Source organism: Syngnathus floridae, chromosome 8, assembly GCF_059516105.1.
Source record: "Syngnathus floridae isolate MCC-2025c chromosome 8, RoL_Sflo_1.0, whole genome shotgun sequence".
Lineage (NCBI taxonomy): Eukaryota > Metazoa > Chordata > Actinopteri > Syngnathiformes > Syngnathidae > Syngnathus > Syngnathus floridae.
This window is the reverse complement of record NC_142420.1, coordinates 8,039,271-8,064,732: the sequence shown is the minus strand read 5'-3', so window position 1 is coordinate 8,064,732 and position 25,462 is coordinate 8,039,271. Positions and strand designations below refer to the sequence as shown.

The following is a 25,462-nucleotide window of genomic DNA, read 5'->3' as shown; positions in this document are numbered from 1 at the left end:
TCCTGATACGGACACCTGAGATGGAATGGCACGCTTGTTGGAAAATTCTCTGACTCATTTTCATGATGTAAGCATCTGAAAGCATCATGATGAAGTAGGCGGTCGGTCACATGATTGGGGAAAAGCCCAAATATGAAAATGAATATTCTAAATAACACTGAAGTTGTAATATGTGAAAATGAAGAAGGAATTATAAGAATAGTTTTTCAACAATAAAGTCTAAATGCTAATAAAAGAAGTCACAGTGTACCATATGAAAAAAAAAGTTTTTATGATTCTAGGTTTTTTTTTTTCCTCTGAGCATGAAGTCCTAATGCTACTTTTGTTATTTTCATAAATAGGAAATGTAGAATTATGAGGCACATTTTTGATTCTAGTAAAAGAAAATTTTATGAGAATCAAGTTGTAAAATTGAGTGGGAAAATTAACATTTTATGAGTGATAGATAGCCTTATTATTAAGAGGATGACGTTGTGACAAAAATCATATATATACACACACGTGTGTTTGTACCTTTTTAGCGGCTAGTGAAGTTATTGGTGTTGTTTGTATTTAAAAGTCACACTTGATGGTGGACAGCCACTCTATTTGTTTACAAGGCATTTTAAAAGTGAATTAACCATAACATGACCCCATCTCTAGCGTATATCCGACAGTCTGCCTTGTTGCTGCACATTTGAAAGATTTGATGGTAAAAATGTGTTTCGTAACGCACACAACATAAAGCATCTGTTGTTGGTTTACAAGCAAACTAGCCGAAGTTTCGTCACGGCACGTGCAATGAAGCATGATGGAGCCGATAGGAGCTTCTATCAAAGCCACATAGGCGCTACAGATGACGGGAGTGATTAAAGTGGCTAATGGAGTGTGAGAATAAACGCTCGCTTGCAATTCCACCATTCAGACGCGATTGCCACAGACAGCCGCATCACGGGCCCTGCTCGAAGATATAAATGGCATGCTTTGACTGAATCTTTTACATTCTTTTTGTGTTGTGCTTTTAAAAGGAGGGGATAGTCAGTTTAAGCGTTTAATGAGACTGTGTGTGGGTGTGGGTGTGCACGTGTACTGTAGCTAACAAGATGAGCCTCCATTGAAGATGCTGTGTAATGTGATTTGCGTGAGAAAGACGAGGGGAAAAAAGAGGACAGTGCAAATGGCATCCATTTTCCATTCGTATTGCCAAACAAGCACAACAGAAAGAAACTCTCTCCTTTTATAATTTAAGCATCTACAACACAGAGGAAGTTAGGGCAACATTGGATGATAATGGTTTTTACGAGGACACACAACTGAAAATAAAGTCCTAATTTAGAGGGGAAAAAACGAATCTTAAGAGAAAAGAACATTATGCCAACTGTGATTGGCTAATGAGTGGAAAGAGGCGGGACTTGGGTGTTATTGCGCCAAGAGTGCCCAAGGAGCGAAATAGCCTCGTAATAATGAGTCTGACTCAGTTTGGGAGGAAATTGTAATAAATATAATCCAAAAGTACTAAAATAAACTAAAGCGCAGTGTGCCCATTGCAAAGTACAACTGCCTAAAGTTACACTTCTACAATAAAGTAAACTTCATTAGCTAATTTAATATAGCCTGCCAGTGCTAGTTAGGATGAATTGTAATCCCTCACTAGAATAAAGATAAATGCAGCCACGCTAACGGTATTTTCAGCAAATCACTGAGGACACAAGACTAAACACAACTGGTCCAAGTACGGATCCCTGCGGGACACCATAAGTCTAACACAGTCTATTAATTACCTAAAAAATGTCCATGTATGATTCATGATGATTTTAGGTGGATATTTTTCCAATTCAAATTATTTCACCCTTCAGACAGGCAAAAAAAACATGGCGGCACATTTGTGGAAAGAGAAGCTGAGGTTGGCAGCTACAACAACACCGGAAAGCAGAGGAACAACAGGAAAGACAGACAACTCGGCTAGCTTTGTTCCCCACAGCTTCACACGTAAATGAGAGCCACGGGGAAGAAGAGGAGGCCGACGTGCAGCAAAAGTCCTGCCAGACAGCGGCTGAGCGGGGCGGGCGTACGCAAGGTGCTCCGGCACAGAAATTGGCCACAAGGGAGCACATGTTCCCGCACGGTGTAGACTCTTCTCTCTAATAGTCACTGCTGGCATTGTGCTCCGGCGTACTGTGACAATCTCTTGTCTGTGCACGCATCTTTATTCATGTGGCTGCTCTTATGTGCAGCACAGCGGATTTGGTTGAATAAGCTTTCTCTGCTCATCATATGTGATTGCTCCTCTCAGGGTCATGCTGTCATGCAATGACAATGGTGGCAATTATCTTCAACGTGCTCAACCGCTTGTATATTATTTATTCACGTACAACCGTCGCTATAAAAAACATGCAAAGCTATCTGGCCCCGTGTAAAGAAGCAGTTGCCCTCCTTGTTAAATACGACTTAACATGTTGCCGAGTTTTTTTTCTCCTTCCTTTTTCCTCACCCAAACCTGATTTCCTCCAGACATGTTCAATCAAGTATCTGTTAGAAGTCGGCCAAAAGATCTGCCAAAGCGTCAAGAAAACGCTGTGATCCAAAGAAGTTCAATGAAGACCGCAGTTAAATGTCACATAGAGTTGCAGGATGTCTATGTAATAGCTGAAATATAATATTTCCCATAGCCACAGTTACTAAACGCATGCAAATCTTTGGGCCAAACACACATTGCGCAACACGCGTGTGTGAATATTTGTGGTGGCACGCCTGAGCACGTCACTGCTTAAAGTGTATCCTTCACACTTATTAGTCACACGCTGAATTTGATTCAACAGAAGGGAATTGAATTAAACATACTTCCGACTGCGGCGGTAATATGAAAAGTGAAGGATACAACAGTTTAAATGAATCATCGACACTTATTAACAGCTTTTTTTAAAATGAACAATGACATACTACACGTTGCGTATTCCTTCCGATTTATTTAAAATCTCCAGTCCGTTTGCATCTTGGTTTGGGTGCCCAATCAATTCAGCCAACCTAATATGCATGTTTTTTAACGTGAAAGGGAAAGCCACACAAGTATGGGAATTCCAAAACAGACGTAATAGCACAAATATTTCTCCATATTGCACAGGCATTGTTGAGGCAGCTTCACATTCTGTGTTGGCAGCCAATTACGCTGGCTTAAAGTGGCAGCCAGACCACCTCTTTCCTTCCATGTCCATTGTTCCCAGGCAGCCAATTATAGAGATTTTTAACTGAAGCTTTTGGTCATCGGGGGCGAACAGATCCCTCTATGCGATAAAAGGCCTCGGCGGCGGTCGGTCACACGCCGACATGTAGGTGACGGCCCGGGAACTCGGCTTCACTACGGTGATGGTGCGGGCTTATTCAAATGAGGTCTTTACTATAGCCAACCTATTTGTCAGCCAGTTAGCATCCTAGAAACTCGGCACACCAGCGCCCAGGCAGCCTCCTGAGAAATGACACGCATGACATTCGCAGGCTCAAAAAAAGAAAAAGAGAAAACAAGAGAGAGAGAGCTTGCTACGGGCGGTATATTTAGACTGAGGCTTGCGTAATGTGCTTTTAACACAACACAGAGTGGATGAATTTTTAATGCCGGGGCAGGGAGGGGAGGGGGGGGGGGAACATGAATAATGTTAAGTATTTAATCTGTTGCTCAGGGAACAGGCTGAGATGTGACATCAACCTGTGACGTGCAGCGCCGATGTAGAGACAGGAAGTAAGGAGGCTGAAGGACAAAAGATACGTCTAGGGTTGGAGAGTTTCTGCTAAAGTGTTTTTTTAAAGTGGACAGATGAGCATGGAAGGAAACGAGGAAGCATCTTGGATGTACCTAATATTTTGCCCAATATATTGTTGTTTGTGCGCATTTCTGATTTTGTTTTGTGTGGATTTCCGAGCCGCATGCATTTGTCACACCCCTGAGATAGCTTGGACTGTGCATGAATGAATAGACAGGAATAACAAGAACACATGGAAACCTCGCTGGCACTGTGCCTGCGGATGCTCATAATGCAGAGACGAGAACAAACAGCGCATGTCTGACACATTGTTTGTCTCGGGCCAACAAGGAAACATTGTTAGTCGTGCTGTCTCAAAATTGCTTTCTCTCGTCTTCTTTTTGTTCTTCGGCATTGAAAACTAACAAAAGGATTGGTCCCTGTAGAAGACGGCGAATAATATGAAAGACGCTATTTGCATACTTGACATGAATGCATTGGAGGCCAGAGCGGGAGAAAAAAAAAAAGGTGAAGTGACATTTGAGTGTGGTGTGCTTTAATTAAAAAAAACACACCTCTGCTTTTGAAGACAAACGCAAAAAAACACCTCTTTTCAGTCATCTGAGGATGCCTTGTCTTTAAAAGCCACCTTGGTGAATCCCAGCGGGGGCTGCATGACTCATGACATGGTTTTCCTCTCAGCTACGCTCACTTCCTTTTAGACATATGAGTGAGAAGAGGACATCGCAAAACACCAAGCGTGGGTACGCGTCACCAAAAGTGGAGACTATTTTTGGGCCGACGGCAGACTTAAGCGACAGATGGATGTTGGAGAGCCCTCTTTTGGGTCTTCTTACAAGGATTTACGACGGCGGACGCGTTAGGGGGTCGAGGATTGAATCGAACACTCAGGGTGGACGCTGCTGTTGCTGCTTAATCCCACATATATGCCATTAAAAAAAAAAAAGACCACTCATCTAAATTTATCACCACCCACAGCATTCGGTATTGTTATCATGAAATGCAAGCTCCTTATCTTTCCATCTTTTGTTTACTTTATTATTGTTTTGCCTTTACTAAACGTAATGAGTCATACCCTTGTGACTCGACCTCATGTGTCATCTACATTTGAAGTGACGGCACCACGAAGTGTTCATGTGTGTTCGAGGCAGCCCTCGGCCCCCCCCTGGCTATCACTTGGCTAAGACGCACCTCTTGCTCCAGGCTTCCCTATCTGCCAGGTGGAGGCAAGCTAATGAGGACGTTATGGGATCAGTGTCTTCCGCCTCACATACGCCTCGCTGCCAACCCCGTTGAGATGACCTTTCTCCAGCTGCGGAGATAAACGAGCCACAAATAGTGCAGGCGCTGTAGAACGGAGGTCACAGAGATCGGATGCGGTTCCCCGATAAATGAATGAGCGACCGTATAGATTACATTGTGCTCTATGAGACTGTAAGGTCATGTCGCGTGCAATACATCGAGACAGATGGCAGTGGGATGCATGTGGCCTGGTAAAGTCGCATCTGCTTACGTTGTTCAGTTTTTTATGCACACGCACACACACACACACGGTCAATCCATTCACACATAATGTATACATACACCCACTACAAAGTAAATATGTGTCAGTTGATGCACAAACACTACATACTGTTTTGTCAAATCTCCAAAACAATGCCTCAGTCATTATCGAGTGCGGGGTTAGCGCTAATGTTTCCAGGTTACGGAAAAGCATCATACTGAAGGCTATAATTATTTATAATCATGATGCTGTCCTTTCAAAACGAATCAATGCTCCTGTCAATTCCTTCTGTGTGATGATGATGGGTTTGGATTTCTGTGGCTTCATCCGACTGGACACTTGCACTTAACTGAGATGACAAACTAGCCAAAATAGAAACCCTCTGAGGTGTACCTATAAAAATATTCAGTGAAAACTGGGGGAATTTCTATTCTTATTAGTACAGAACTATAATTTCAAAAATGTGCTTGACAAGTCGACTCTTGCGGCAAAAAAGCTAATTTCAGTAACCTTGAGCAAATGGGCCGTTTCGCTGATATGAACACATAAACACAATAATTAGAAAATAAGAAGTTTCTATAAGCCGCGACTGGTTTTAATATGCAGTTGTTGTCTCCAAAACACAAGCAATCTGTCAGTGTCACAAGCTTATGCGGTCCATTAGTATGCACAATGAGGTGCACTTCATTGTCACACAATAGGAGCTCATTAACTTCAAGCACTGGCATTATGCTGATGCTAATGGCGCTATTTGTCTGTTAGTGATGGCCACTAGGGCTGTAAAACATAACACGCTGTCCCCTTCCACCATGTTGTCGTTTGCTCGGGCAGTGAGGCGCGATGTTATCCGTTGGACATCAATTTACAAAATGGCTCCAAGCTCGCCTGTTCGGAAGACAGCGGCAACATGCTTTGATGGGAGACGTCGCCTCCAGAAGATGACAGCCTCATGTCCAGACATGCTAATTGGGATTCGTGGGCGTAAACGATTGTACTTGGAACAAAGTCAACATTTCCGATCTGAGGTGGGAGGGAAGTCATTTTCTTTTTTTTTTTTCTCTTAATAGCTATAGGCTCCTGGAAAAAAATTAACTTTTTTTCCCCCACACTAAGGTCACGCTGCTTACGTGTAACTTATGCATTGAACTGCACATCAAGAGCCACCTTTTAAATGTATGGAAGCACACAACTATTTAATTTTGGTTGGAACAGCTCCTTTTGAATAACCTCATCTTAATTTACAGACAAATACAAACCTTTGAAAACACAACGTCCTTGGTAAAAAAAACAAAAACTCTTTTCCCACCCACTTTAGTTAATGACAAGCGACAATTGATGATCTTTCCAGGCAGAGAAAAGCAAGACATCTGCAGCACTGTGGTTTGAGCCTTGTACCGAAGAGGACGTCAATTCACTAAGCAGCCTCTGAGCAGATTACTGCTTTTATATTTCAGCTCCCCTCGATGTCCAATGCACAAAAACTCGCCGACACGTGCCATTAATGTCAGAGCCATTACACACACACACGGTGTACTTCCTGTGTCCCTGCAGGACGGACCGGGCATCCACAAGTGCTTAGTTTCCAGCTGTCGACTCCAACGCTAATTGAAAGCCCAGATGGCAAGCGGCCTCATTACTCGCCTCCGCAGTGCGGACTAACATTTATGCTATCTTTCATATTTGTGTGACTCATTAACAGGAGGCGGGGTCCAGCAGGGGCAACTTTGAATTTTCCATAAACGCACGGCCAATGCTGCACGCCGATCAGGTGGTAACCCCGAAGCATTCATTATAGCGCTGCTTGGGTATGGAATTGCTAAAGCAACAAAATGAACATGTAGTGCTGACTGGTTCTCTGACTTCTACATATTTCCAAATCACAGCAGTTCTTGTTTCGATACAGCTACTGCTTGAGCTTGACGTGAGCATAAATTTGAGAAACAAGCACTGCACGGTAATTTAACTATTCACAATCAATAGCAGTTTGTCAGATAGAGAGCAGTTCATAAAAAATAAGGCTTCAACTGTTTGTTGCCACACTTCTTGTAGAACTTTACTGTCAAACTTAACATAAAGCAAAGTGATTTTTTAAAACAAGTACAACTTTGTCTGAATAAAGTAAGTTTAGCTTAATGCTAACAAACAATGTGAAACACCATAGACAGGCTAATGAAGAGCATCGTGTCATATAAGCAACAGTTGACAAGACTCGCAGATATTCTTTATCCTTTGCAAACAAAAAAAAGCATCTTATTATTTTAATCGGCAACTATTATAGTGTTTTTAATAAAGGCTGGAATGGAATTACAGCATTATTATTCATTTTACATTATTTCAATGGGAAAATATTGGAAATTTGAGTATTTTGAATCATTTGTAGTTATGGACCCCAAAAAAAATGTGTATATCAAGGTACCACAATATTATATTTCTTTTGGACCGTCTAGTTCTATGTAAAAGAATGACATAAAAACAACATTACAGTATGTAAAGTATATGTTCTCGCCTAGCTCGGTCACCTTGTGTGTTGAATACATTGTTGTTCTTGCGCAGCACTAAAAATGGCCCGAGGGTGAGCTTTGACTGGGAGTCACAGTAAGGAGTGGAAGGCAGGGGTAAAGCTATTGCTTCTTCATGCTTCACTTACTTTCCATCTTGAAGTGCTATTAGGAGAGATGAAGACTGGCCCCTAGTTAGATTTCAGTGTTACACACTACACTGTCAAGCGTAACGAAGAAACATTAGCCTCCGCCCACCAGGGCAGCCCAAGTTACAAATACAATTAAATGCTGAATAAATCACATTTGAGACAAGGTTTGGTTTTTGCCCCCTCTACTCTTTCTACACACTAGAAATGGTCGAATAATTTTGATTTATGTGGCATGGAATTTTGAGAGCGTACTTTTGATGAACAGTCACAGAATACATCATACAATCAATTCTAATAAAATATAAAGAGCAGATAAACGTACCTGTCCAGCGGGAATGTTCCTGAGTCCGCTTTGCTTGTGAATCCTCAAAGCTGACTTGGGGTCCCTTTGTACTTATCTCAAAGGTACAACTGTACTCATCTGTCCAGTTGTAATTATGCAAGGAATAGGCTTTATTTTCCTGGAGTTGGATATTCCGCCACAGTCTGAGCAAAGCTCCTGAAAGCCAAGGTGACAGATCAGTGTGAGATCTCAGGAGTGTGCCAGAAATGGGTCTAAGAATGATTGACACCTGCTAGTTTGTTATTGCATACAATAAATCAATGACTCATCATTCAATTTACCCCAAATGAAAACAAATTTCAATCTAAAAAACTAATTTGCAAGCGATGCTTGTTGAGCATGAAGCGGGCCGTGAGTGGCCTGCTGTTACTGGTAAAGATAAATACAATAGTTAGCTAATGGCAGGCTCAGGTCTTTGTTTAGTCTTATCTACTCCTCACGTTAAGAGCTTTCCAACCTTGGAGCAACCCAGCGACTGAAAACAGACAATACGGTAGCGTACGTACTGTGCTGTATGGATGCACTCAAGAAAGACAGCTTGCCTAGCCTACATAGAATGAGACTTGAAAAGGATTTCAGAGCTAATTAATACAATTGCTTTATGATGATGCCCACTTTAACTATCTAAGCGTGTATGGCTCCTGACTCCATGGCAAACACTGTGACAAGTGTGCCGCCATGAAGCACACTTATAAACATGAACTGTACTTTATTGAATGAACAGGATACAAAATAAATTTGTCACCACAATGAGATGGATGTGTATGTCTGAAAAATATGTTGCCTAGCATTCTTGTTCACTGTAGCCGAAAAAAAAAAAATTCATTCTCTCACAAGCTCGAATACCATGACATCCTATTCATGTAATGGTAATATTATTGTTATGTAATGCTCATTGCAAATTCCCAGTTAAGGAACAAGCAGAAGGGTGAAAAGGCATGGTGCGAATTTAGATTTAGAATAGCGAAAATGTGCCCAATTTATTTATTTATTCATTTATTTATTTAAACTATCAATGATGTACTGTCTTGTTCTCTGTTTAACATCAGGACCATAATCTTGCACCTACAAGCCTTGAACCAATTTAACATAGATCACAGCATGTTGCCGCTCCGGCTGGGTGATGAATATTTATTCAAGCGTCTACAGCCAAATAATTTGTTCACGGAATGGTTTATCCAGGAGTCTGATTTATTTGAGGCTCAGATGCTTTCACTTTCAAACGTGCTGCTTGTATTGTGAGTATCATGATTACTTTTAATCAGTGCCCGTTTGTGACGGCTGTGTTACGTTCAATCTGTAGTCTTTCTGTGCTTTTCCAACTGAAATGACCTTTTAATACGAACGACTTATTTGTAGAGACATTTTACACTAAATTGATTTGGATATAGCATATCACAAATCTTAAAGTAGAACTGATCCAGAAAAATCTTCAAACCTAACATGCATATCATACAACTATAGTGGAAGTGTTGCAAAAAAAAAAAAAAAGCACATGCATAATTAATCAACTTCATCATGCATGACTTTGAAAAGTCCCTCCCTCAGTTCCCAAAAGCTTATGTGTCGTTAAAAGAAAAGATGATGTAGCAAAGCGGAAACAAGGCCCCAGTCCCAATGCAGTGATTGTATAAAATTTGCTATTCAATGGTTACAAATGCATAATTAATGCACACTCAATATATCACAGAGCAGGTGGGAAAATTCAAACAGTAAGCAGAGTTTATTAAGAATCTTTCAAACTTCCCTGGGCGACGATATGAGCTTTATTTATACGAGTGCAGTCTGTTTGTGTGCGCAGATGCTCGCCGTGGCCTCTTAATAGTGACAACATATCACGTTTGCCTTTACAAGTTGTTCCGCAGATTGATCAAACCCATTTGTGCGTGTCAACATGCACCACTGCTCTGGCTTCACGTCAATATTTACAGCCCTGTTCTATATTATTCAGCCGTGTGTTGTTTCGTTTGAGGAGACAAGCTGGCGGATGACGGTGACAAATTAGCAACAGTGAAGCGGGCGACAAATATTACAATTAGTGGGCGGCTGAAATGGCGTATTTTTTCTCCTCTTGATTAGCAAAGGCCTGATTCTCAGATGCTTCTAAAAGATTATCCTGAGTGATTATCCTGTGAAGTGCTAACACTGATTTTTCCCCCATTGTTGATGTGCTCAGAAAAGCATGTGGATTTTTTATTTTTTATCTACATGGCCTGTCTGCAAAGTGAGTTACAACGAGAGCAACATTCACTAGCTGAGCAGAATCCTGAATTTCTTCATGAATTCAAAGAGTGACAGGTTAGCAAATTATTTTGTGATGAGCAATCTCGCTCCCAACAGGTTGCATTTGATGAGACAATTAATAAATCCTGTTTGTAGCTCGGTAAAGGAAAGCAGACAGCCGCCAGCTATGAGGTTTCGTTGGTAATTAAAGTCCCCATAAAATGAAAATAAATGTCTTCTAACTTTAACCCCTACAAACAGAAAAGTTGTGTGAACATTTCTGCCAACTTTCAATGATTCAAAAAAAAAAAAAAAAAAAATTGTCACTTATATGAAATGACATCCAATATTCGGCTTTTACAAAGACACCAGATACTAAACGACAGTGATGCAGTGCAAACCGCAACAACAATAATAAACAAATCAATACATTATCTTTGTGTTACAATAAGCAGTCGTCTCCTAATGTGTGTCCATTGATTGTACGGAAACTAATTACATTTCCCTTGTACGTGCTCCATTGAGTGCACTCACTCCATTTGCAAGCCATTCTATTCATATCTTTTGTATACATCCTGAGCCCATGCTGTGACCTTGGTGGTGATGACAAAAGCTAGCTCATCTCAAAGCTTTGCTTGATGACACTGAATTGGAGCTTTTTAAGCTCTGAAAGTAGCCAGCAAACAAGTGGCCTGCTGTCCTTGCCATCAGTGGGCGTTTAATGCTCGTCAGTATGTGGTCAGTCAATGTCCCCATCAGTGATGTCTTGGGAATATAGTGCAAAGGAGTATTACAGCATGCATAATATTAAGGAGTGAGGCCTACCCACCTAAGAAACACTTCTTGAAAAATTAATCTTATTTCCAAGATGCATCTTTGGGAATAAGAAGAGCGCGATTGTATGGCTGCATTGCTTCTCTTTAGGAAACTACCTGAGGTGGAGCTGTGAGTTGATATAATAATATTATACTCCAACCAGCAGCCATATTTAATTATAATTTATCATTGCAGAAATATTTTATTAATCCCTGGGGGCGAGGAGTATAGTTGATAGTATGATTATTATTGTGGGACTGCCTCATTATATTGGTTACCCCATTTAGCTTCCTGAGCACCAAATATATTAGAAAAGGCTCCAGTATGACATATCAGTGTAAACTACAGGCAGAAGTAGCCATAATGTTGTACAGTATTACATAAAATTCATTTCATATAACTATTTTGAGCTAACCCTTGTCTTTTGGGTGTAATTCTACTGCTGACCACTAGATGGTGGGCTCGTTAGATATTTCATTGTTTATACAAAATCTTTGTGTGATCCATTGCTCCTGCTTTCAATAAGTGTGTATGATTTAAATTTAAGTGTGTTTAATTGCCATAAAGGCTACGGAGCGATGGGGGGGGTTACTGTAGCTTCCATATGAAAATGTGAAGTATCCCTTTCTGGTGATGACGGACGGGCAGCCTTGTTGAAGGGACGGTTTGACAGTGAGGGTCTACGGTGGCAGCCCATCCTTAAAAATATGAGTCAGGCACATCATTTTGACTGCATTCAGGTGTTGAATAATGCATGCAAGCTAGCTGCATGCATCAGCAGCAGATGCCCAAGCCTCAGTGGAGTCTGCTCCATGCACACTGCTGCCAGCCCATTTGCAGCAACCACAACACTGGCAAGCCACCAAGACCAGAATAGCGTCGACTTGAACAGTACGCCCCTGCTAACCGCCCTTCACTTAGTGCTCGGGCAAGATGGAGGTGCGGGGATTCGCACCTCATCTTGATTGCAAAGGAAGAGCACTTTCACGGTTCATTTCATTCGCAGTTCCAAGTGACAACACATTGCTTCTTCTGCGACGGCCACCAGCCAGCCAAGATCATTATATCTCACGTTTTAACAGGATCACTTTTGGGCAGCCTAATAATCACTGAGCAAACAACCCCCAAGGCAACGCACTCGAATTCTGCCACATCAAAACTTCACAAAATGAGAACAACACTTATCGGAAGCCTTTGAACAATTACGCCCAGCAAGCTAATAGTCCCCTGATGTGCTAATAAGACCACCTACCATAAACTTATGGGCTTAGCATCGCAATGGTTAGCTTATAAGCTTAAGCGTGGTCTGGGGCTAGTATAACCTCTTTCAACTTCTTTATTGAAGACGGTATGATAGGCTTCTGGATTAAAAAAAAAGACTAAAAATCTGCACAAATGCAGAGAAATAGTGTCTATATGATCTACATTATTATGCTTCCATCTCATTTAGTGTCACTAAGCTAAGCTCCAATATTTAGATGAACATAGATCAGGCGCCATTGAAATATACGATTGGATGTGTTTTGGCAAAACAAGCTTTGCTGATTGTTCAGCTGAATCCCAGCAAGGACACTTCAAATGTCTGACATCTTCCTAAGGGTTTACACAAGAAGAAACCATAACATAAAACATGAATTGACAAACTTAACGCAACAAAACTAATACGGAAATATAAACAAGACCTGTGAACCTCTGCGCTTCATGGAACAACGGCAAATAATTAGTTGGCTTCACAAACCGAAACCTTGGATGTTCTTTCAGGATTAGAAAAGTCTATGAAAAAACATGGCTTTATTCAAATTGTATTCATGTGCACTGGTCATGGCCACATATGCCTGGCAGTCATAAATCAGCTCCCGCTATACAAAAGGGAGACTTACAAGAGTCCTTGCAGAGAGTTGAAAAGAATGAGAATAAATGACACCCGAGCCGCCTCCCCAAAAAGTCATCTTTTCCAAATAAAAAAGGTTAAAATGATTACAGTTCTGTTTTAGGGCGCAATATCAACACAAAGAGGTGTATATACAGGCTGGAATGAGCAGAAAAAGAAAAATGGCGATGGAAGTGGCTTGTAATCTGAAATAATTAGTGCTGGCTGTCCAAAGGATATTTACACCTGAATGCCCCGAAGACCACATGCCTGCTAATAAACAGACTTTTCAATCAGGCCCATTTTTCTTCACAACTCTGACACAAAACCAATTACACGTGGCGCTGAGGACCACTTATCAGGTCTCACTTTGCCCTCAGCTGCTGCCATCGTTTTTTTTGGGGGTGTTCTCATATGCTAATGAATGAATCACTTTGAACGGTCACCGTGCATCTTTGGCCAACCCGGAGTTTTGTTGACGATGTTACTGTTGCTATGCAATTGCAATTATTTGTTAGCAACAAAAACTGATCAAACAGGGCCATTTTGATAACAATTTATTAATATTGGATGTAAAAAGTGATTTTTTTTCCCATTACTTGGGCTTAGACCATACCTGTTTTTATGAATATGTTACTAAAAATGTTCACACAAAGAAATTCATTAAAATGTAAAGCCTTCTGGTTGCAGCTTAAGAAGAAGAGGGAGTTTCACAGCTGTGAAATGAGGTTTTGTGCAGGTAGTTGAGCTGAAAAGCCAGCACGGGTGAATGTAGCAATTAACCCGGCGCTTCGTCAACGCTGACAGAAGCCTGCCTCTAATGATGCCTTGCAGTTACGGTCCAACCCCTTAAATGAGGGAAGAATCAGCCAAAAAAAAAAAAAAAAAGAGCAGGAACACTGAACCGTAGCAAAATCTTTCAAACACATATGAGGAAATGTTATGGTCCAACAAAACAAAAAAGGTTGTCTATGTGGTCCTGATGGTGTTAAATAAGAGGCATTTACTGCACATATAATATAAAGCCCAATAAAAAACTAAAAATTACATTTAAAGGAAATCCTGCTCCAGTAACCAAATTGCTCTTTTGAGAAGACACAGAGAACGAAACAAAGAAAAAAGAAAATTTATGCTTCAGGCTCATTTGTATGTACGAGTGGGAGATATTTTTCATACTCGGCACTTTGCTTAATGGACTCTGACAAAGCCATTGGCGGCCTTTATTTAGATGCAGATGACTTCCTCTACTCTGGCTTCCTCTGTCATTGCCACAGTTGCTTGTCAGCGAGAAGGAGAGGGGTGGAGAGGAGGAGATTTGCTTGGAGCTCCCCCCACACTGATAGTCAACATGGCTGCCTGTCAGTGTCTCTCCTAGCTCCATCTCAAGCGCCTTTGGCTAACACCCGTCACGCTTTAAGTTATATCCATCAATGCAGCAATAAGGGACCAAACCAGCCCCCTCTCAATCTTTTCAGGAATTCAGGGGCACTCACACACTCTTGTCTGCCTTTCTTGATATTTATAGGCTGCTGGCAGGTAAAGGCTAAAGGGGATTGTGACTAGTTTAGAACTTTCTCAACAAGCAACACAGCAACGCGATAGCTGCCTGCCGCTGTTGGGACACATGCGAGGAAAAAGTCAGATGGCAAAGCCATTGTTTTCGGTGTGACAACACAATACACTGTGTGACTGCCAGAAAAAAAAAAAATAAATCAACTAGTATTCTGAATTCTACTGCTGTATCGCATACAGATATTGTTTCTCAGCCTGGAAGTGCTGATAAGAATGCGACCGGCGTACTGCAAGTGCAGGGTTTCCCCTATTTTTGGCCTGTGTGTGTGTTTGTAAGGGGTTTCAACATTGAGGCAACAGTGCCCTCTTGGAAAATAATAAGCTCCGCAGTAAACCAGACAAACCTCCATCGGCATCGCCCGCATTCCTCTAAACATGTTTCAATCCAATTTTTCTGTCCGCACAAGTCATTCATCTTAAATAATTCACCTCCCACGGGTCCGCTGTCACCAAAGGTGTGCCCCAGGGCTCTGTTCCGAGTCCACTTTATTACATACTAACTCATTCCCATCTGCAACCTCTTCCACAAATACAAGATCAGTTTTCACAGCTACCACTTCTACCTCTCCAGCAAATACAACTCTCCCCCAACGTCCCATTTTACAGAGCAGCTCACTGAATTCAATCCTTTTAGTGTGAACTTTCTAGCTCTCAACAGCAAGAAAAAAATCCTCCTAGATGGATCTAAATCCACATTTGCTAAAATTAAGTTTCCCTACTGACAAATCTACCTATTTCCCCCTCTGGAACTTGTTATTATTTGAACGATGCAACACAGACTTCATTTCGCTCTTAAAAAAAAAAGCATTTGTGCAACAAACATGACCAACGGACATGCCTGTGTTTAACCGGATGCCCTTCGAGTTGAATTAGTGCCGATTGTGAAGTCTTTTAATGGGCAGTTTGACATTTCCTTTGGTGGTGAACAAATGGGTAGAAAAGAAATTAGCCAATCACTGAATGTCATATGGGATTTCTGCCCAACGTTTACCATTGGACAATAACATGAGGTCCCCTGTGAGACAAAACGTAATCACAATGAGTTGCACAGTGACGTTTCCATTTCATAGCTCAGATGTGCAAATGGAAGCTAATCTTCAGCACCGAGCGTCAAATTCTCTTCCTCCGCTCCTTAGATTAACGCAATCCACTCGGGGTGATGCTAAGTGATTTTTGCACGTCCACATGACGACCAGAGGCCCTTTGAGAGATTGTGATGACTTGTGATGGAGCCCAGAAAGCTTTAGCGTTAGCAGGGAACACGACTTCAAGCAAAGAACTTCAAAGTGGGCTACACGGCCTTGGGCAAAGTCTCGCTGCGCTTTCAGCTAAGGTCAGCAGTGAAGCCCTGTTGGACTCACACGTCTTTCATTTGAAACGCGTCGACTACTTTGAGGCATGGTTACACTTGATGGATTCTCAAAAGGCTTGTCACTATGTGAATGGCTTAAAAATATTACACTGGAATAAAAAAAAATGATGCGTCTGGAGTGCTAGCCAACCATTCAGTGTAAAATGACTAAACACACAAGCTAAGCTAATTGAGCTAATTCAAAGACTGCTGCTCTCTGCTTGACTAATTAGATTATGGATCTGAAGCACAATGTCTTGACTGACGATAGTTAAAAGAACCCATTTTCTACTTTGTTTTCACAATTGATTGCAATTAGTGCAGCTCAGCCATCTGAATTATTGGTCTGAGCACAGAAGATACAGGATCACTAAAACGACGTGCCCTTTTCAGTGCTATGCATAAAAAAAAAGGTTTTAATTGTCACTTTACATAGGGATGTAGCACTTAGAGAACACTTGAAATTGTGCGAGTTCAAAAGATACTTCAGTGTGACATCCCCCCCGAGGTTGAGGCAGTAGAGTTGAACATTTTAAGTGCAGCAGGTCATTGAAATTCATGTGAATTAGGCATTCAAGTGAGTTGATCTCCTGGCTCTTTGGCCAGTTCCGCTCACATGAGAATTTAGTTGATTTCATGTAGGGTACTCATTAGTAGAAGAAAAAAAAAAAGGACATTTTAGAGATACTATCTTGGCTGTATTTTAAAACAATAGCTGCTTTGAAATGGCAAGTAACTCAAGCTCAACCTCAAAAGTCAAACACATTGCAATCGGGGAGATTGCTCGACTGTACCCTCGAACTACTTGGTGCTTTTTTGGTAATTCATGAACTCTCAATATGTTGCCATCATAAAAGCTTAATCATACAAACAAGAGTTTTAACATAACATCATACATGTGCAAAAGTAAACAACCCAATGTAGTATATTGAAAAAAAAAAAAAAAATTCAAGAAATTGCGAATGTACCCTTAACTTTTAGTAAAACAGATTGATATTAAAGGTTGTGATATATTATTTTGGTTGGTACTATTTCACACTAGATCTCATTTAGCAAAATGAGCTAATTCTGCCTGAGGCATCTCGACAAGACTTTATTCAAGAAAATATAAGTGTCAACACGAAGGAGACAACACAAGCGCTAATTAGGCCTTGTAGGTTTTGCTTGTACAACAAGTGACCTACATTTAAGGGGACGAGTGTTGAGAAGCTTCACACTTGCGCACACACAGATGATTTTCCCGCACACAAAGTCACAGTTTTACTACATCCCAAACGCTCTGGCAGCTGACTGACTTCATTCCTAAAATGGCAACCGGGCCTTTCCTGTCCATCACTGCCATGCATTTCAGCGAGTTGTTGCTCCATCAGCTGTCAGTCAAGCGGCACCCCGGCATGACCCGCCTCCAATCCATTTCTCAAATAGACATCAGAGCAGTACGCTCCATCACCACCTTCAGTGTCTAAGCTCCAGGCAAGTCTCCACATCACAAGCACCTAATTCATAAGCACTGTTTCCCGAGGTGACCCACTTCCTATCAGGACCTATTTGTGATAAATTATTAATTGCACTTGAAACCGCTTGCTTTCCCCGTGTCGTCGATGCTGATTGAAATGATGACTACGACCTTGAGAGACCAACTGTTACTCAGGTCTGTAAGCAAACAGCATTGTTACTTTATTTACCTCTCTGAGAGGGCCAATACATTTGAAAACGCTCAATATGATGTAGTGCATTACAAAGCTCAAGTATATCAATAAACAGTGATAAATTAAAAGGCAAGCCTCCATGATAGTCTTAATAAAATCTGAGCATTATTTATCATTGTCTTATTCGTGTGCCTTAAATGGTTTGGCTGTTGAACGTTTGACTTGAGTCATTTTTTGAACAAGTGAGCCCTCTGGTGGCTATTAAGTATATTGAATGTGTAATTTCACACGGTATTTATGCATTCGGTCCTTTCTCTGCTAAATGTTGAAAAAAAGAGTCAGAATAATAACTCGATTTTTATTAATGCCACATTTTTATTTTTAAAGCTTTTTGTCATGGCGCCGGAAATGGAACACTCGTTGCCAAGCAACCGAATGCCCAGCGACAGCAACACGTTGTATTGGCTTTTACGCATGCATTTTACGCTTTTTCAGTGTACTTTTTTCACTTTTAGACACACGCACATATTCAGTTCAGTATACTGTACATATTATCTCTGGGTTGACTGCAATGGCTGGTAAGAAGAAAGAAACTAATTTGCAGGTATGACGATCAGGGTATTTATTTCAATAGACACAAACTAAAAAAAGTTTGCACTTACTGCCATGGTGAGTAGTTTCATTCTTCAGATAATATTTCACCCTTTTCCACTTCAGGCTTCCGCCACAAACCAAGAGCAATGGGAGGAGGTTCTTGCAACGAAGGGTTTAACGGGTAAGCGCTGCATACACATCAAACTTTATTCAAATCTATGTATTGTGAGCAATGCAAATTTGAGGGAGGTCGTTAACGCACGTGTCGGCTGATTGAACTGTAATTTATTGTACTCTTACGACCTCTCGTGGGAACTGCGAAAATTGCATCCCTCCTCTTGTCTCCTCAGTGGTGGACGTGTATCAACAGTGGTGTGGTCCCTGTCGAGCTGTGATCAGCCTCCTACGAAAAATCAACAATGAACTCGGTGACGACCTGTTACATTTCGCCACAGTAAGCAGTGCAATAAATATTGCTGTATATAAAATTAAATTAAAAATCTGTGGTCCTTGGATGATACTTTGCAAAATGCTTTCAACAATTCACATTAGAATGTCGAAGATTGAGTGTGCGTGTTTACAGGCTGAGGCAGACAGCATTGATGCTCTGGAGAAATATCGAGGGAAATGTGAGCCCACCTTCCTGTTCTATGGGGTGAGTCAGACTCGGTGTTCCAATTTTTTGCCCCCATTTCAAAAGCATACTTTTTAGATTCATCTAAGGCTCGAAATCAGCGAACGGTGGGCTCCTTATATTGAATGTTCCAGGGTGGCGAGCTAGTGGCTGTGCTGCGAGGGGCCAACGCACCCCTCCTTCAGAGGATGATCGTAGACCAACTGGCCAAGGAGAAGTTAATGCTGGAGCACGGCGGTCAACGTAAAGTGGTAAAAAGTCAGCCGCAACACTCAGTGAGACTCTAGTCAACCCAGAATTTAAGTGGATTCAAAATTCATTTTCTCTTACTCACTAGGGATGTGTATGAGATTGAGGAATGGATTGAGTGCACCACCTCTAGGGTTTGACTCCTGCTAATTATGTAGTGTAACTTTCAGGTTGTCGATAATGACCTCCCAGATGATGAGAAGATCGAAGAGCAGGAGTCTCATCACTATTCAGAGGATGGAGAAAGAATAATAGGTGCTGTGGAAATAATACACTTGTTTTTATCTCCTTGCACAGACAAACAATGCAAATTAATGTCTTAACCGCAACAATTCTTATCATTGGCTGTTGTTGATCTCCCCAATCGTAGTTCCTGCCACTAAGTCCTACACCGTTGCCATCATCAAACCAGATGCTGTTGCTCATGGCAAGGCTAATGAAATCATTATGAAGGTACACAGGTATCATGATTCTCCCACCTCGCGTGTTATTTATAAGAAATTAATTTTCACGTCGCCAACTAGATACAAGACGCAGGATTTGAGATCCTGGCCCAAGACGAACGGACGTTGAGTGAGACCCAAGCGCGAGAATTTTACCAGCACAAAGACTCAGAGGTACTGGAGAGTTTAATTCCCAAACATGTACAGTATGATGCAGAAACTGGAGAGGCAAATGGAGTACTTATTGATTACCATCTAATCCAATATCCACCGTGTACACACACTCATTTTAGTGTCCACTTCAGCAAATTCTACACGGGAAAAACTAAGGATGATATTGGTTGATATGAATTCTTAAAGAAATATTCACATGGGAGTGAAATCTTAAATCCTTCAATCCGTCTGCATCGACAGGAGGTACGTATTTACAGTAAAGGGATTAAATCCATCTGCTGGATCAGCAGAATCATTTTGCTTTGTGGGCAATTTGAAAGTCGATGAAATCTTGAGAGATTTAAGAATTACTAAATATGGCAGAAAGAGGATAAACGGGCATCTTTTTCTTGAACGGCTGAGTTACACAATATACTGATATAGTTCAGTGATTTAGACTAAGTTTTATAGTAATTCAGTTCAAAATGTTACATTCTAGGACAACAGATTAATCCCATCAAAATAATACTTATCAGAAGATTTACCTGTGACCTACTTTCTATATTATTTATTCAATTGTTTAAGTAATCCAATTTCTTGAGATGGTAGATTTGGGTTTATGAGACATAAATATATAAATATTGTGTGTGTTGACCTGTAGGATTGTTTCGAAGACCTGGTACAGTTTATGTCCAGCGGGCCCTCGCACATTCTGGTGCTCTCTCGTCTCGAGGAGTCATCTGACGTGGTGCAAGATTGGCTCAGCTTCATTGGCCCTGCAAACATCGAAGAAGCCAAGCGAGAAAAGCCAGAGAGGTAAAATAGAGACAGTTGTGTTGAACTGCACCACAGAAAATTTCAATAAACTGGTCCCAAAATTATTTACTATACATAAATAGTGAAGGAAAACAAGACCACATAATATTTGTGATATTTTTGGTTTGATGCTGTGCCATGAGGTTTTTTGAGGAAAAATATTTGGCTCTATTAAAGGTTGGGAAACAATATCACAATCTACAACTAGACAGTACATGCACCAGTATAGAAGAATGTCAGCTTTGCACACTTGAAAAGGATCCGTCTGCTCTATAAGACACACCCATACGTGTGGCGGTCCCACCACCAGCCGAGCCACCATCTGCTCTTCTCTTATTCCCCTTCCCCCCATCCCGGGTGCCGGCAGCTTGCGGGCGCAATACGGCACGCGCACGCTGTTCAACGCTGTGCATGGCAGCGAGGACAGGGATGGGGCCGGCAGGGAGCTTGCCTTCTTCTTCCCTGACTTCAGCACAGCCTCGGGAAAGGCGCAGGATGCAAGGGAAGAGCCTGCGGAGAGGACGTTGGCTCTCATCCGGCCTGACGTTGCCAGGGAAAACAGAGGTGGGGTCCAGGCCAAATATTCATGTGCTTGCAACTACTACGGTGGTTGTTATATAAAATGCAACTGCACCTGTACATCACACTAAACCACAAACTGTCATTCACTGACACCCACGTCACTCACCAGATCAGGCCCCGCCTTAAAAAGCCAACAATATTGAAAATGGCCGATGGTTTTAAGTAAAACTTTTTTTGCTGTCCAAAACATGAACATCTTTTGTCTTTACAGCACTGATACAAGAACATATTTGATATGTGTGGTCTCTTTAGAGGAAATTCTGACCCATATTAACAAGTCAGGCTTCAAAGTGTCACTCCAAAGAGAGGTGATGTTGACAGAAGAGCAAGTTAAAGAGTTTTACGTCCACTGCAACGAGGATGACTACTTCACTGCACTGCTACAAAGCATGACGAGGTAACTGGAGCACAAAGGTGGCCAATATTGATAAAGTGTTGACTCACCGCGTGCATGTCCATAGAGGGCGGGTGCTTGCTTTGGTGCTTACCAGAGAAGATGCTGTACAACACTGGAAGAACATGCTTGGTCCTTCTGATCTCAAAAAAGCCGCTGAGGAGGAGCCTGAATGGTGAGATCGCAATGTCTTCCTTATGCTGTAACGAACAATGACTTGATTGTAACCGTGATGCTGCCTCCTGTGTGACTTGTAGTCTCAGGGCCCGTTATTATGTAGAAGGAGATCCGGTCAACCAGCTGCATGGAAGTGGGTCTACTGAGGAGGCCTCAAGGGAAATCAGCTTCTTCTTCCCCGTGCAGCAAACACTGGCTGTCATCAAACCAGACGCTGTGGACAAACACAAAGGTTGAGCATTAATAAAAACAAAGTCACATTGCTTGTGGGTTTATAGAAGCTGACTATTTCCTCCCCGCCAGACACAATTTTGGAGGATATCCGCAACAGAGGGTTCTCCATCACGCGAATGGAGGAGAAGCTTCTCTCCAAGGAGAAGACAGAAGAATTTTACAAGGAGCAAAGGGAGCGGCCTTTTTTCAACCAGCTGGTGGAGTTCATGTGTAGGTTAGTTGAACCCCCCCACCCACAATCAACACCACCAAAGGGGGCACTTGGCCCTGTCCCAACACATTTTTAAGCTCTTTTATAATCAGCAGCTAGCCTCAGGCAAACAGCCACAAAGTCTATCTATCATGTTTTAAACAACACATTTTAAGTTGTGGAATCATCTTCTGCTTCAATGACCGTCTCGTGCTGCATTCACTTAGCTATTACACAACGGCTCGAATAGAACGGACTGAAGGCTGTGAGCACAAAGCACTTCAGACTTTGGTGTCACATCCCCTCAATATCACTTTGAAGCTCATGTGGTGCCCGATACATGGACTTGTTTTAGTTTTTTTTTCACCCACAATTTTAAACACTACGCAGTTCTTTTAATGTGACAACAATGATTGTACAGCACTGTCTTAAAATAAGTTTTAAAAAAATAAAAATAAAGTCATTAATGCAGTTCTGCTTACCTTCTGGCTTTGACATAAGACCAGGGACGTCTGCATTTTTGAAGAAGTGCCTCTGTCTGATCGTGTTTCAGACTGTAGTCCAACATTTTCTAGATTTCCAAGTCATAGGAAAACTCGATCAGTCGTGTTATTTGGTCTAAATATTACATAATTGACCACCGTGTCTTCTCGTATCAGTGGTCCCTGTGTGATGATGGTCCTGGAAAAGGAGAATGCAGTGGAGGAGTGGAGGGCCGCCATGGGTCCCACAGATCCCGACTGGGCAAAGAGGGAAATCCCTGACTCTCTGAGGGCCTGCTTGGGTTCCGACATCCTCCGTAACGCCGTGCACGGCTCCTCGAATCCGAAGCATGCCCAGGAAGAGATCCAGCTCATCTTTGGTGAACAAACGGAGCTCACTTACACCATGACGTGGTTGTTGCATAACTGCTTTAACAACATAGAAAGTCGCCTACAACTAAAATATACAATTTGTTTATTTTGAAAAGAGCCTTAAAAGAGAACAAGCTGAACATAGAATTCTGTATGAAAACACGATTCAATTTTGACAAGATAAATATATTTGTAGTAGTTTGCACTGAAGTCAGCATGTGCATTTATATGCATTGATGATAAAATGACCTTATTGTTTTCTCCTTCATACGTAGGTGACACACAAAAATCAAATCCTCATGGTCCAAACACAGAAGTGAAAGAAGGACCAGAATTTTGTCCCTGATCATCATTGGAAAACAACTGCTTTCAACATGCTTCCCAAATGTGGACAAAAACTTGTCAACTTGCAGTATTCCGTCTCTGATCTAGTCTTTATTTACAATACATACAGTTTTCCTTTCTCCGCTGGGTAAAAGGATTTATCCGTAAGTCTTTATCATGATGGTTTGTGATCAAGTTGAATCATCTTACTGGCCTCATGCATCCACGTCATTGTCATCCTCATTGAAAGACCTCTCGAACATCTCCATGATGCTCCTTTGACTGAGATCCTGCACAATTTCAAATAAGGATGTTACCCACTGGATGCAACATGAGCTCCCTAAACTCTGTTTAGTGCACCCTGAAGAGTAAGAAAAACATAATCCCCCCCCCAAAAGATATGTACCATATAAAATATATAAATAAAAAGCAGCAAAAAATATAATCATTGGGCATAGAGGAAATTGGGTGCTACCTTAGAGTGGAATTGACTTGTCACTGCATTGGCTGAGAGGTCTGACTCAGACAGGCCCACTTGCTCCAACACCTTCATTTTTCCTTGGATCATTGGCCTGTGAGGGAGGAGGGGGGACATGATTCCCACATTCTCCATAGTAGTGCTGATGGTTACGATACATACCACAGGTGGTCATCAGCTGTTCCTTGAGCGACCAAGTAGTGAATGTTCACGTTGTTTGTTTGACCGATGCGATGGACCCGGTCTTCAGCTTGGATAAGAACCTGACATGCACAAATACATTGGCACCATAACTTTCGAGTAGCACCACTTTCAGTCACAAGCATGTTACAGACAAAAACAAAACGACAGTACTGGAATGTCCTCGCGTAATATAAAAATATTTGATGCATCATTCTTATCGTCAGTCCTTACTCCGGGGTTCCAGAACAATTCGGCGAAGATGACCAGATCGGCGGCGTGCAACGTCAGGCCCGTGTTGGCGGCGGTGATGGACAAGACGGCCACGCACGTTTTGCCCGAATGCTGAAACTTGTCGCAAAGATGCTGGCGCTCAATCGACGGCGTGGAGCCGTCGATACGAATAAACGAGACATCCTGTTGAGAACATGGCACAGGAAAACACAGTCATTTCTATTGGTGCAACGCTATCAGTATGTCACTAAAGGTGATTTTTTTTTTTTATATATTCTTCTTTTCTTCAAAAACATCTTTTCAGAAATATCTGTTTAGAAAAACGTTTTTGTGAAATCAATCAAAATATTCCTGGCTTCCCGTAATGAAAAATGAAAACCTATATTCTCTAAAAATCGACATTTCTCCTAAGAGTATATGACCAAGCGCATAAAACATGGACGGATGGATAGCTCCTATCAACATGGCCTGAATTCTCTGTTCTGTTTTTTTTTTACTGTTCGGTGCTTAAATATTTAATGTGATGATGGCTCAGACAGCTTTGGAAAATTCCACTTGGAGTGTAAGTTAATGGGATAGCCTTAAGTGCTTTTTCCTGGAGCCTAGACAATGATGTATAGTTTTCTCTGATCTTCTAGGAAGATGGCAATAGGGCAGCTTTAAGGAGAGTAGGGGGTTAAACGATGTCTGAACTCTGTGTCATTTGATAGCTTGTCTGCTTTGCCTGACCTCTTCCTGTTTCCTTTCATGATCACTCACCTTTTTAGCAAGTTCACTCGTGATGTGATCCAGGACCAACTTGTGATGGGCAAACACCAGGAACTTCTCTCGCCCACATTCCAGCATATCTGTGATGTACTCCCTGTCAGTGGTGGACAAACCATTAAAGTGCTGCTTTTCTTTACAATGCAAGACATAAAAAACGAGTCACAATTTTATGAAAATGCTATTTTTTGTTTTATAATATTGTAATGTTATTTTCTGACAACTGATTTTATTGTCTTCAAATTATGACATTGCAATAGCTTTACAACGGCCACGGCTTCGAAATTGGTTTTCTCATAAAATTACTTGTATTGATTTGATCAAATTCAACCAGGTTTGACATTTTGTTTGCAAAGGAAGAGTACGTATACGCACGTAATGGCTTGCAGCTTGGCTTCAGCTGTGTGGTTGTAAAAAATGAGAAGAGCTTCTTTTTCACTCTTTTTCTG

The 25,462-nt window shown here is 41.5% G+C and overlaps 2 protein-coding genes across 19 annotated transcripts in view; one reads left to right on the top strand and one right to left on the bottom strand.

The window, feature by feature from the left end:
• Window positions 1-8,305: 8,305 nt before the first annotated feature.
• Window positions 8,306-25,462, bottom strand: part of smarcal1 (SWI/SNF related, matrix associated, actin dependent regulator of chromatin, subfamily a-like 1) — a 22,408-nt gene continuing 5,251 nt past the window's right edge. Inside the window, exons 12-22 of one of the 15 annotated variants that reach the window (XR_015859777.1) lie at window positions 25,389-25,459; window positions 25,008-25,110; window positions 24,249-24,431; window positions 23,997-24,097; window positions 23,832-23,928; window positions 23,567-23,646; window positions 22,661-23,035; window positions 20,441-21,968; window positions 19,275-19,447; window positions 18,375-18,709; window positions 8,306-8,387 (exon numbers count right to left, since the gene is read on the bottom strand). Coding sequence is in view for 1 of the 15 variants with exons in the window: in XM_088382640.1 (XP_088238766.1) it covers window positions 23,572-23,646; window positions 23,832-23,928; window positions 23,997-24,097; window positions 24,249-24,431; window positions 25,008-25,110; window positions 25,389-25,459 (630 nt within the window). In the remaining 14 variants the exon portion in view is untranslated. Of the gene's footprint in view, window positions 8,388-18,374; window positions 18,710-19,274; window positions 19,448-20,440; window positions 21,969-22,660; window positions 23,036-23,118; window positions 23,647-23,831; window positions 23,929-23,996; window positions 24,098-24,248; window positions 24,432-25,007; window positions 25,111-25,388; window positions 25,460-25,462 lie in introns of those variants that run through there. The other 14 variants (XR_015859779.1, XR_015859780.1, XR_015859775.1 and 11 more) reach the window with 14 other exon arrangements.
• On the top strand, window positions 18,140-24,994 carry nme9 (NME/NM23 family member 9). 4 transcript variants are annotated; one of them, XM_088382647.1, is made up of 16 exons: window positions 18,140-18,316; window positions 18,430-18,487; window positions 18,657-18,760; window positions 18,890-18,961; window positions 19,075-19,191; window positions 19,360-19,444; window positions 19,560-19,642; window positions 19,714-19,806; window positions 20,447-20,601; window positions 20,969-21,165; window positions 21,436-21,580; window positions 21,645-21,752; window positions 21,835-21,986; window positions 22,058-22,202; window positions 22,838-23,040; window positions 23,308-24,992. In XM_088382647.1, exons 1-16 carry the CDS (start codon window positions 18,284-18,286, stop codon window positions 23,376-23,378), a joined length of 1,821 nt encoding a protein of 606 aa, XP_088238773.1. In that variant the 5' UTR covers window positions 18,140-18,283; the 3' UTR covers window positions 23,379-24,992. The 4 variants fall into 4 exon arrangements, with proteins under 4 accessions (XP_088238773.1, XP_088238772.1, XP_088238776.1 ...); XM_088382646.1 differs by lacking the exon at window positions 18,140-18,316 and having other exon boundaries at window positions 18,357-18,487; window positions 23,308-24,994; XM_088382650.1 differs by lacking the exon at window positions 18,140-18,316 and having other exon boundaries at window positions 18,449-18,487; window positions 18,657-18,734; window positions 23,308-24,993.